This window comes from Lissotriton vulgaris, chromosome 7, assembly GCF_964263255.1.
Source record: "Lissotriton vulgaris chromosome 7, aLisVul1.2, whole genome shotgun sequence".
Lineage (NCBI taxonomy): Eukaryota > Metazoa > Chordata > Amphibia > Caudata > Salamandridae > Lissotriton > Lissotriton vulgaris.
The window spans coordinates 603,730,419-603,743,932 of NC_141695.1; the positions used below are offsets into that span (position 1 = coordinate 603,730,419).

Sequence of the window (13,514 nt, forward strand, 5' to 3'; positions counted from 1 at the left end):
TCTGCAGACACAGTCTAGGGGTTCTTCTTAAATAGGGTACAGGGGCTTTGGAAGGTTGTCCTTTTGGACCTTCAAGCAGCCTCAGCAGCAGCAACAGCAGCAGAACACCCTATATAAATCTTTTAGGGGCAGGAACAGAGGTCGCCCACAAGGTCGTCAGCCCTCCTCCTCCTCCTCTTCCTCTACCCCCCTCCCCCTCTTGCCACTGCAAAGCAGCCCTAGATTCAGCATTCTGGATCACGCTGCTCCTGTCGGGGGTCGATCTTACCCATTTTCTACAAGATTGGGAATCGGTCACTACGGACCGTTGGTTTCTAGATCTTGTAGAAAATGGGTATGCTCTTCCCTTTCGGGAATTTCCTCCAAATTACCCTCCTTGCCAAGGGATTTGCTCAGAAGACCACCTACTTCTCCTGCAGGAGGAAGTCCTAACATTACTGTAAAAAGGTGCGATAGAGGTGGTTCCAGAGCAGGAAAGGGGTCAGGGATGCTACTCCCGGTATTTCCTGATACCCAAGAAGGATGGCAGGTTACATTCAATCCTGGATCTCAGGATCTTGAATCCTTTTCTGAAGCAAGAAAAGTTCAAGATGCTCACCCTGGCGCAGGTTCTTCAAGCGCTGCAGCAAGAGGACTGGATGGTGTTGATCGACTTGCAGGACACGTATTTTCATATCCCGATCCTGAAGTCGCACAGGAAGTATCTCCGTACCACGGTAGGATCGCAACATTATCAGTTTGCTGTCCTTCCGTTTGGACTTACTACTGCACCTCGAGTCTTCACCAAGGTGATGGCAGTGGTGGCAGCTCATCTCAGAAGATCGGGGATTCCAGTTTTCCCCTATCTGGACGACTGGCTGATCAAAGGAGAGTCTCCAGAGAGGGTTTGTCATCTGCAAGTAGCAACCCAGCTGTTGTACAGATTGGGTTTTTCAATAAATATGCCTAAGTCTCACCTGGTGCCCTCTCAGCGCAACCTGTTTATCGGGACAGTACTGGATACTACTGTATGTCGAGCATTCCCTCCACCTCAAAGGATTCTCGAAATTCAGGAAATGATTCCCTTGTTTTACAATGGAGCGGTCGTTCCAGTCCTGAAGGTCTTCCGCCTGCTCGGTCTGTTTGCTTCCATTCTGTTGGTCAACCATGCACGCTGGCACATGAGGGCGCTCCAGTGGTGCCTCCGCAAGCAGTGATATCAACACAATGGAGATCTCAGAGAGTCGATCAGGATCTCCAGAGAAGCTGCTGAGGATCTGTCTTGGTGGAGCGTGGAGGGCAATCTGTCTCAAGGAAAGCCCTTCCATCTTCCTCCATCGGTGGCCACAGTGATTACGGATGCATCCACTCTAGGGTGGGGTGCTCATCTGGAGGATCTGGAGATCAAGGGTCTTTGGTCTCCAGAGGAGAGGTTGCCTGATATCAACCTGCTAGAGTTACGGGCGATACGTTTGGCTCTTAAGGCCTTCCTCCCTTCCCTTCGCGGTCAGCCGGTGCAAGTCCTGACGGACAACACTACTGCGATGTGGTATGTCAACAAGCAGGGAGGAGTGGGGTCGCAATGTCTCTGCAGAGAGGCTCTGCGACTCTTGGCCTGGGTTCAGGACCATCAGATTTGGATGATGGCAAGTCATCTGGCCGGAGTTCTGAACGTACGTGCAGACAGTCGCAGTCGGCAGTTCTCTGCAGACCACGAGTGGAGGCTTCATCCGGAGGTAGTTCGTCACGTCTTCCGGACGTGGGGAATTGCTCGGGTGGACCTGTTTGCCACTCTCGAGAACGCTCACTGCCCGTCATTCTGCAGTCTCCAGTATCCAATGCGGGGAGCGTTGGTGGACGCGTTTCAGTTGAGTTGGGGCTCACAACTCCTTTACGCGTTTCCTACCATACCCTTGATTCCTCGGGTTCCGAGAAAGATAGCCAAGACCGGGCCCAAGTTATAGTGATCCCCCCGGATTGGCCAAGAAGGGTGTGGTACACAGATCTTCTCCACCTCTCCTCGTGCCCGTCGCTCCGTCTCCCTCTCAGGGCAGACCTCCTCTCCCAGTCGCAGGGGCAGGTTCTACACCCCCACCTCCAGAGCTTACACCTTCATGCCTGGAGATTGAACGGGGCAATCTGAATTATTTCTCTCTCCCGCCTGACGTGGTGGATGTTATTTTATCAGCCAGGCGGCATTCCACCAAGTCAATTTATTCTTACAGGTAGGCCAAATTTGTTTCATGGTGTGGAGAGAAATCTATTGACCCCTTAAGGACCTGTTTATCCAACATAATTTAGTTTGCTCTTTCTCTAGCCCCGCAGGGTTTTGCTGTGGCTACTGTAAAAGGTTATTTATCGGCCTTTTCGGCATTCCTTTGCTTGCCGGATCAGTCGTCTTTGGTTAAGTCACCTATTGTTTTACGTTTTATTAAGGGTCTTACCAACAAATTTCCTCCTACTCCATTTATTGGGTCTCAATGGGACTTAAATCTTGTTTTAACATACTTGATGGGTTCACCTTTTGAACCTTTGCACAAGTGCCGCATGAGATTACTGTCTTTTAAGACTGTTTTTCACGTTGCAATTACCTCGGCAAGGAGGGTAAGTGAGCTTCAAGCTCTGAGTTCGAAACCCCCATTCTTGAACATTCATGCTGAAAGAATGGTACTCAGGACCAGGGCTGCTTTTCTGCCTAAGGTGGTAACTTCTTTCCATCTAGGGCAGTCCATTACCCTTCCTTCCTTTTATCCTCCCCCTCACCCTTCCAAGGAGGAGTAGCGGCTTCACCGCTTGGATCCAAGGAGGGCGGTGATCTTCTACATTGATAGAACTAAAGACTATCGTGTAGATGACCAACTGTTCGTAGGCTTTGCTGACTGCAGGAAAGTCCGAGCAGTGCACAAGCGCACACTTTCCAGATGGATGGTCTTGTGCATTAAGATTTGTTACTCTTTGGCCGGGAAGGAACCTCCAAAAGGTTTAAGAGCTCATTCTACCAGGGCAAAGGCTTCTACATCTGCCTTATCTAGAGGTGTTCCTGTTGAGGACATTTGTAGAGCGGCAACTGGGGCCTCCCTCCACACCTTCGCGAAGCATTACTGCTTGGATACCGAGGTGAGGAGGGATGGCCATTTTGCGCGTTCTGTCCTTCAGGATTTCTTGGTATGGGGAGTGGAGACCCTCCTCCGGGAGAGGGGACTGCTGTGGGATTCTATTCACAAGGTGAGGAATCCACTGGCAGATGTATCCATCAGAAGAACAAGTTACTTTCCTTCGGTAACTCTTTTTCTGGTGGATACAGTATCTGCCTGTGGATTCCTCACTGACCCACCTGCCTCCCCGTTTGTCCACTCTTCTATACTTGCAATCTTGTTATGTTATGGTTGTTTCTTCCAATGGATATTTAATTGTTCATGCTTTTTGCATTGATTTCACACTGTGTGTGTTGGTTTGAATACTGTGTGCTGTGTATACTGTACCTATTTATGGCGGTCCGTCCGTGTGCCTCAAGGCACGGAAAAAGGGCGGAACGGACGATATCACGTTGACGAGGCTCTCTTATGGATTCAGTGACGTCAGCGAGGTTGCGGGCGGAGTCGTGCCTTTATGACGTCGTCCACGTCCTCGTCGGCGTGGAGAGCTTGAAAAGTTTCCGAATGTTGCTGGCGCTGCCTATATTCACAAGGTGAGGAATCCATTGGCAGATACTGTATCTACCAGAAAAAGCGTTACCGAAGGTAAGTAACTTGTTCTTCTACAATTCAGGCATGGTACACTTCCACTCCGTGCATTTACAAACAAATGGAAGGGTGCAGCCAAATCAGATTGTCCTGGCTACTCCGCTTCGGAAGAAACACAACTCCATGTAATGCTTTTTTGTCCTGCTTACCATAGGTCTAGATCGAAGTGGGTCCTTCAACTATGCAGAAATTTGGGGCTTAGAAATTATAACGAGGTGTACAGGCTACTTAAATATGAAACACTTCCATTGTTTGTAGTCGCTACCTCGAAATTTCTCTTTGCCATTTTGTGCATATGCAGAGGAATCTCTTGTAAATAGGGCGCTGGTTTTATCTCTGCTTTTTTGGCTTTGTAAGCCCATAAAGCGGAGATAAAGCCCTTGTAAATATGCCCCTGAGTTCCTTTGAAAGGTCATGGACCTCTGAGGTGATGTGCAATACACTTTTAAAGTATAGCAGGGGGTATTTTAATCTTTATATAAAACATGGGTACACCTTCACCCTACCCACAAACCACTTAAATCCTTTGTGTCTACCTCTTTCATATGAAAGACAGTGTGTTTGCAGAATAAAATTAGAATCATATCTAAAACCAGTTAGACCTTTTACAGAAATATATTAGACAGTGTTAGTTAGGGTGAAAAAAAACACTGTCATCTGTATCTGTATAAACATCTATCTTTCATTTCATGATGTAAAAAAAGGTTAAAAAAATAAACAAGTAGTCAGAATATCTTCTTCTGCTGATCACTGTTTATTTAAAAAGTAAAAACTGACCAGAAGAATGACATGTAGACCTCTAGTTCCCTTGTTTACACTGCAGCTCGAATGATGCTCTGTGACATGGTTTTCACCTGGTCTGCTGGCTCTGACAGCAGGCACCATTACATCAAAAGTCAACCGTAATAACTTATTACAGCTGAGCAATTATGCCAGTTTATTATTACAATATTATCACTTAACCGCATCACTGCAACCGGAATTCCACAGCGGTGCGGAGTAATTTGACACGTGCGCGGTTCGGGCGGCCCCCGGCCGTCCTTCGCACATGCCCACCGTGACATCAGACGGCCGGGGTCCATCCGAGGCACGGAAGAGGTTAAGGTGTCTGTAACAAAGAAATTAGACATGGGCTTTTTTTTTTAGAGGGATTGCAGGCCACTGTGTATTAGAAAGCATTAGTATTCCCTCCAAGAATATAGATCTGAGAGTCTGTGTGCAATAAAAATAAAGAACAGAGGGCCAGATGTACAATCTATAGTCTAACAGTGGTCGCAGTTTGAGCACCAATGTTTAGCGAATCCCATGATTTTTTGCAAACCGGCCTACGTACTAATAGGTCAAGGCAAAAAATACTGAATCGCAGTGGGATGCAATTCCACCTGCCTCATGCACTTTGGACCACTGCCTACCTTAATGCTTTTGCCAACATTCACAAAGGGCAAGGGGTCGCTTAATGGACCCCTTTCCCTTTGTGAATGGTTCACCACTACCTTTATGTAGTCTATAAAATATAAATATTTTGCCACCAGGTTTTGTTTGCAACGCATTAAAATATCCCACTGCAAATTGCTACTCAGATGGGATGCCCTAAACACGCCCATTCTAAATAGCGATTCTGTATGCACTTGTAAACCGAATTTGGGTTTTGTAGATACTAAAAATTCATTTTGCAGTTTTAATGGCTCCAGTTGTGGCAACTGGAACATTTGCGACTGCAACACCCCTTCATTGATCTGGCCCATGGTTCCATCTATGAAGTAGAAAAGAGATGTTTCAGGTACTTCAACCAAGAACCTGCTCACTGACTTTGTGCACTTTGCTCCTCAGAATTCAGCTGAAGCTTGACGCATGAACTGCCTTTGCTGTGTCTCCACTTTCAGTGTTGGTGTATCTACACCAATTGTGGCAAAGGAGTTCCAACTCACAAAGAAGATGGGGCAGAGGGGTTGGCTGAATGCCGCCTGGAAACTGTGGATAACCGGCATATCATCTCCAACCTCATGGAAAGACAGGGTTCCTGCTGGGTAATCTAGGAACACTCCCAGCCTGTCGTGATGGCTCTTTTGAATGACACTCTTCTGATTATTGTGCCAGGCTGAGCAGCGGGCGCTGTTCCATTCAAGGCACCAGGAGTGTGCGTTCCTGCCCACCAGACAGCAGCTCTGGTGGCCCTTCCGTGGGATGCTCTGGTACGACACTCCCAGTCCCACACGGTTGCCAGACAGCTGCACCTCCCAGTAGTGGCGCCCGCCAACAAACTGCTGCTGGCATAGCACCTGGGTAAAGTGCTCGAACCTCTCTGGGCACTCGGGGTAGGCCTGTGGCTGCAGCTTGCAAATCACCTTCCTGTTTCCTGCCATCAGGCAGAGATTCCTATGCGCCGTCGTCTGGTCCAGGGTGAGTTCGTGGGCATCTGAACGGGTGAAAGAGAGAGAAAGTGGTCAGTATAAACATCACAAAATTGTTCATACCAAGGAAAACAGTGAGAGAAAATAAGAGGACTAGTAACGAGATGGGACACAGAGCCACAGCCACTGATAAGCAGTATGCGGTCAAAGCAGCAAACGTGTTAGCCTTACAAAAGGATTCATTTACCTCAAGACAAGTTGAAAAGAAAACTACCATGGATCTAATTTATTAAAGCAGCAAGTAGAACCAGCATATTACCAATATCTAATTCACAAATTGTTCAATAATCAGACAGGGGCACAGGCATATTGTTGTGTGAAAGCTATATTGCAACTCTGGTCTCCTGGCTACACAGTCGACAATTTAGCCACTCTCTGGGTTAAATTTCCTCAGACTCATTTGCATATCTTTAACCGGACATCTGAACTCTTCACCATAGAAACAATGCACCTGCAGAAAACGTCGGTATGCTGATCTTGGCTGAGGAGTGAAGAGAAAAGTTGGTTTGTTCAGTGAGTCAACTATGGGAGTATTACAAAGCACTCACTCAAAGAGCATAGGCTGTTCAATGCAGTAAATCAAGTACTTTTAATCTTTCATCCTCCCTTTTAAATGCCTGGGACATACCAGAATGTGAGCCTCAGCACCAAGAAAGCCACCGAAAGCATGGGCATCCTTTCTCATGCTCAGGCTCCATGCTGTTAAGCTTTAATACTTCAGTTCTGCTCCTTCTCTTTGTATCTGAGAGGCAAAACAGTGCAATCTGCTGTCCTGATAAACAGTATGAATGCTTCTGATGTTTACTGTTGATTGTTAGAGTAGCATTTATATGGCACAAGATTACAGAGGGAATAACAGAATCTTTCATGTCTTCACTCCTGTGTTTTAAATAGATGTTAATGTTTTTCCCAGGGCTATGTTAAGTGTCTCTATCTCAGCCTTCATCCATCTGGCTAGCTCAACAAGCGGAATAGGTACACACTGATTGTCCAGCAAAGTAGCCATCCGTGGCTCGCAGGTCCTGGTGAATTAACTGCATATTGTAGTCACTTTGCCAGCCTTGCACTGATGCTGGACCCCATCTGTAGTGGGAGAGAACAGGAGCTTCCTATCCAACGTTTTGTCACAATAATACTGTGTAAAAGGCCTCATCATCTGGTGGTGATTGCATTTGAATTTGGTTGAAGAAAGAAGGAAGGATATTTACCCTCTTTGCCTTTATGCATTTGGATAAGATATTTGGAAAGACGAAACAGATAGAAATGTAGAAGTAGCCAAGGAGCCACTTACCCACTTGCAGTAAATCAATTAATCAGGGTTTGTGAAGTGCAGCTACTCACCCAGAAGGGTCTCAAGGTGCTGGGGGAGTGGGGTGGGCACTCTGTTCCTAAGCCCTCGCAGAGAATCATCAGTAGGCTATCATAGTCCATCGAGTGCGGGATGCCTTCTGTTTACACTAACTCCCTCTTTTCATCCAAGTGTACTTTTTAATCTATAAACTACTTCAATCCATTCTGTATTAAAGGGACTCACTGAATGCATTTCCTGCTTGCACCATCATATCATACGCTGGATCTTTAGATGATGACCCAAATGATTCTTTCCCTTAACTATTCCACTCCTGGGTCATAGATGGAAGTGTTATTCCATCACCTTAAGCGAATATTCACTCCAAAGGGCACACCTTGATGTCAAATATATTAAAGATCATTTATTTCTCATACTATTGTTCTTCCAACTATTTGGTCTCATAATTGTCTGGTCAGTTTTATTGCGTGCTTCCCAGAAAAAAAGTCTTACAAGATCTAGCGTGACTACTGACATAGTGTTACTTCATCGTCTCATTATGGGGCCAATTTAGAGTTAGGCGGAGTGGCTACTCTCTCCTCCAAACTAGCTAACCCGCCCACTAAATTTTAAGGTCGGCAGACCGTCAGTATGTCAACGACAGAGCCAACTCTGGCTATGTCACTGACCTACTCCTTAGACAGCCGGATGAAATACAGGCCTTGGAGGTAAGCCATTCTGACTGTTTGCCCAATTTAGAGCGGTTGGTCTGGTGGCTTTTTTTGGTTGTATGTCACCAGCTGGTACAACCTGGGGGTGAAGCACAATAAAAATAATAAACTGCACCCCCACATCACGGGGGGAGACTCCCATGATCTAGGGGTTATTAGTTTTACCTTATTCAGGAACAAACTTCTGCTTTGGAAGTAATACTCTAAGGGGGAGATTTACTAAGATTTTGCGCCGTCTTTGCGTCACATTACTTTGCGCCATGGGGGCGCACAAAGGGTGGTACATGGGCGTTCCGATGCAACCACCCAAAGTTTCATACGCTAAACCCAATTTACTAAAAATAGTAGACTGTGTTTAGCGTGAGAAAACGGACCCCTTTTAAAGTAGGCGCATGAAAGGAGAAATGCTTTCATTTCTCTTCCTTTCCTGACTTTGCATGCATGCTGCACTGTACAGCACGCGTACAAAGTGGATAAAGCTTTCCCTTGTGTCTAGCATAGTATTTTGTATAGGAAGAGTAACCTTCCTGTAAAAAACCTAGGCTACACTCATGCACACACCCTAGCACTACAGCACTAAAATGTGTGCCTGACGCACGGCAGCTGTAATCCGCGCTGGATAAAGGGGAGGAGAGAGCCATATCTTTGAAGATGTGACGCTCTCCTGCTCCCTCCCTGTTGCCTAACGTAGCACTGCGTCGCGAGGGCTGTGCTGCGTTACGTGGAGACTTTGTAAAACTCCCAGTCAAAGTCTAATGGCCATCCCTCATGTTTGATGGAGCCCTCCATCAAACTTTTACAACTTTAACAGGAAACAATAAGGTGGCGGTTCCGGTCAATGTTAAAATATGTCCACGAGACCGGCAGACATCTCTAAATTTGGGGGGTGGGATGTGTGTCAGTACAACAGAGCAATTTACTCCCTTGCCCCTGAGAGACGTTACTCTATCCTCCACAGCCTAAATCAGGCCCTTAGTCTTCTTGAGCAACTTAATGGTGTTAATTACCCAAAATCCTTTATTTACTTGTACAGTGGATTTAGCACTCTGTTCTGTATTCCTATTTCCAATTCATGGTTTAATACCGAGACTCTCAATGCGAGTGCTCCTGGTTCAATTGTGTGCGTAAAGCCATGAAAAAAACATGACTGGCCCCTTTCAAGGATACTGCATTCTATTTTATTCCTAATTGAGGCAGTCTCTATCGACTTAATCTGTTTGATTTTAGACTATCTGAAAAGTATGGACTAGTTTTGGGTCCACTCCAAGCTGGGATACCAAAACAATGTAGGTTGTCATGGAAAGAAGTGAGAAAGACAGCCATGAAGTATAAAGAAGATTACATAAATAGAAACATCATTTTAGGTGACGAGTAAGAGCACAAGGCATTCATAGAAATACCTTGACGAGAGGTAAGAGATGGGCCCAATACTTGATAGACATGATCTGTTTATACACTGATGATAAATTGTAGAACATATTAAATCCAGAAGGGTCCATGGTGAAGATTCTAGATATCTTTGAAATATAAGGACCATCCTCAGAATTATGGATTAACTGGGATAATTTGATCCTTTAAACATGAGGTTTGTTGCAGTTCATGCAATATAGCAGAAATTGCCTTCTCATTGCAGAAGATGGGTTCAAGAACTTCTGTAATGCCTCGGAAAAACAGTTTTATGACCAGAATTAAGCTGTGCCCGTGGTGAGGCTTTGAACATATCATGGCTACTGGGGAAAATGCTGGTAGTCGCTGCTAAGTAGAGCTGCCCTTTGTAAAATAATTGAACTACCCAGATTATTGTTTTATTTTGAAATACACCATTAGGAATCTCTGAAAGTATTTTCAGCATTTTAGACTCTATTTTGTGGTGGTTCTTACGAGGAGGGAAAGGAGCTCAAAATATCACTGGACATTTGGGAGGGTACTACCATCGCAGACTCTCCAGTACAGATGTCCATAAATATTACCAGGCCTCACATCTATTAGTGATAAATGATTTAGCGTTTAGCCTGGAGGAGGAACCCTCTTAACACATGGATGGATAAAAAATGGGGGATGTGGAATATGTTCATGATTTGTATGGTGGAGGAGCACCACTCGAGCTGCCATCCCCTCCAACAGTGGCAATATGTGCTTAGAAGGTGGACAATTGGGATGGGAAAAATACCCGAGACACCCCCCTGTGGCCCAGTGGCATTGTGGAAAATTAATACGGTTTGGTAAACATTATCTGCGCCATCTTGCCTTCTCTCCCGATGCCACACTTTTTGTCGTGCACACTCGCCATTTTAGGTACCTTGGTCAGAACTACCCTCTGCACGCCACTGACCCCCAGCACGGCTCTTCGCTCTCACAAGCACCCCCCCCACACACACTGGTCACCCCCGCTCTCTCATGCATGGGCCATAAACCCCTCTTCAGCGCAGCTCTGCCTCGGAATCCCATCCTGTTCCCAGCGCGACACCTCCCTTCATTCCTTTCATGGTCCCAGGTCCTTTGATACAACACCCCTTTTTCCTGTGTGCCCGTTTGTCTTCCTCGTTCCCAGACCGCCACCTGGCCCTGCGTATACTGTTTATTGCCCCCCCCCCGTACAGTAGGTAAGCTTCCCCCATTAAAGGGCCCTCGGATTGATCAAAGCCCCCACCCTATGAGATCCGATCAACCCCACACATTCCGTGAATCGGCGGAATGTCCAGCTGCGCGATAATCATCACCTGTTGTGACCGGGGTGGGGACTTCAACTGTAAATGTGTGTGGGAACGGGCCTGAAGGGGAGATTCGGAGGATGTCCTTTCATACATCAAAGCATTGCAAGAATGTGTTACATGCAATAAAGATCACAAACTTGTGTATAAGAGGCCAGGCCTCAGAGATGCGGTTAGAGCACCTCGTGACGATACTTGCTGTCCGAACTGATGTGTTTCTCCTCCGGAGAGAATAAAACTTCTGTTTCCTGCCTTCCAGTCTCCAGCGCCTGCCTCTTTGTTTGATAAACTTGAGTGGGTATAGAGGCAGCTAACGCCGGGCAACTTCGAAAAAGGTCTTCTGCCTGTACCTTTTTCAACAGCATTATAAAGGAGATTAGTGGGCTACAAGGTTTAAAAAAACATGGAACTTTGAGATCACCAAGATAAAGGATTCATGGGGAATGGAAACAATGTTAACTTTTACTCAGTTGCACTAGTAATACAAATAATCAAACAAAGACATTATTATACATCTTCAATTGCGAGCTACGGAAAAACATGAAGGCGGGCTGAACTGCGGGATTATGCTCATTTAAAGAACCCACGTTTCAAAGAAATGTTGAAGTTGAAGGTATACAGAATGTTACTGAGTCATTACATTTGTTATGTTAAAATAGGGAAAAGATGTAGGTGAGCTGCTGGAGTAGGGCTAGAGGGAGGCATTGATGCATCACAGGGAGGTGGCAGTAAGGGCAGAGTCATGGTTTTATTTAACTGAATATACTGCATATAATACACAATTCAAGAAGTCAGATGCAGGTGTTTGGGTACACTGGCCTCATCCAAATGTTTTCATGGGAATGTGTACAAGTAGGTAAATTTTACCACATTCTGTGGTCATGCCCTGAAATAGAAACTATGTAGGGGAAAGTATTGGAGAAGATACAGACGATAGACTAAACATTAAGAGTGCTGCACTGCTTGGAATATTGGATAATCCTGAAACCAGAAGATGGAATTACCTTCGCTCTAGTGGTGCACAAAGGAAATAGGGTGCAAGAATGGTTATCCTTTTGCCCTTTTGTTTGACAAGTGGCTTAGGGATCTTGACTGGTACTTACGAAAGCCAGCGATGTCTTAAAAAAAAAGTATGGGGTGCCTAGCGCAGCAATGCCAATTTCCACTCAATTAAAAGGTTAAGTGGGTTAAATTTTTACATAAATATTGGAAGGACCAACACTGTTAGCATAGTCCATGCTGTAAGAGCTGTCTTAAAGAGAATGTCAGTCCTAGAACCTTAACGACGATTTTGCTGATTTTTTTTATTCAGAAATAAAATCATAACGTTTTTAAAAAAGGGAGTGCACGAAGAACACAAGTGTATAGGTGGAATACAATGGAAGTGTTTAAGAAAGCTGCAGGAGTGCAAGATCACAGAAATTAAGAAAGTGTGTACAGGTAAGAAAAGAGCATGGAGTGCACTAAGACATGGGGAGAATGTAGTAGTTCAGGTTGCACACGACAGTGTAGGATTAATGTAGCAGTGCAGGAAGGACGTAGTGGTGCTGCCCGCTCAGGGGCGTGCAGACTATGCACAGGACTGCAGGACGGGCCCAGAACGAGACAAGGGAGCCGCAGGAGACTGTGAGTGAATGATGAATTCAAAAGTGTAGGGAGAGCACAAAAGTATGCAATGCACACAAGAGGGTAGTGGAAGCTTAGAGGTGCAGAAGTAGAGCAGGCACGTAGGGTGAACATGGACAACACGAGAAGACAGAGGCTGGAAAAGATCTGGAACCACACAGATGTTCAGGAGAGAAACTAGAGTGTATGGAGTGCCCAGCAGTGCAGCAGGAGTGTTCAAAGAGAGCAGCAGAAGACAATTAAGAGGTTGGAAGTGTAGGAAAAGCACATTAATACATGAAGAAATAAAGAGGCCAGGATTGTAGGACTAACACAGGGATTCAGGAACAACATAGGTGTAAGGCAGAGTGCAGGTAGGGCACAACAGTGCTAGAAAAGCATAAAACTTCACGAAAGATACAGGGATGCAGTTACAATGCTGGAGTCAAAAAGAGAGTAGGCTTGCAGGGGTGCACAAGAATGATGGAAATATGCAGAAGGACGTCAGAATATTTTGAAAGGTGCAGAATGAACTCAACACTGCAGCACAAATACAATAAGAACAGATGGGAGTAGAAGGTGGACGTAGGTTAGCAAGAAGTGCAGAACCGTGCATGAAGGGCAGAATCTCAGCTTACAATGCAGGAACTCCGATCGTACCCTGGGCTTCAGTGGCTGCAGGTGGGAACGGTCCAAGCCTGAGATGGGGCCAGCGGATGAGACCGGCATATCCGGCACTGCAGAGAGTTTGAAAGAAATCAGACCAGAGACACAAGAGTTTCAGGTAACTGGCAGCTGGATTAGCTCTTATTAGAGAATATATGAATGCTGTTTAAAGTTAGAAATTGAAACTAACCGTCATAGGCTTAGGCAGAACATTTGGTACGATCCTGAAGATGTATCTCTTTAAAGAACACTACAGCACAGTGGATTAACTGTCCAAAAATCAGCTACCTCGCCTACCGCTCACTGACTTCATGCTTGTCATTCACCTGTACATCGCTCTGCTGCCTTTTGGCTATGTTCGCTGTACAGAAATGCCCTAT

General features: G+C 45.7%; 1 protein-coding gene across 1 annotated transcript in view; it reads right to left on the reverse strand.

Moving 5' to 3' along the window:
• Positions 1-4,457: 4,457 nt before the first annotated feature.
• TRIM47 (tripartite motif containing 47) overlaps positions 4,458-13,514 on the reverse strand; it is a 52,669-nt gene continuing 43,612 nt past the window's right edge. The window contains exons 5-6 of the mRNA XM_086930731.1: positions 13,107-13,205; positions 4,458-6,138 (exon numbers count right to left, since the gene is read on the reverse strand). Coding sequence (XP_086786857.1) covers positions 5,549-6,138; positions 13,107-13,205 — 689 coding nt within the window. The 3' untranslated portion in view covers positions 4,458-5,548. The remainder of the gene's footprint in view (positions 6,139-13,106; positions 13,206-13,514) is intronic.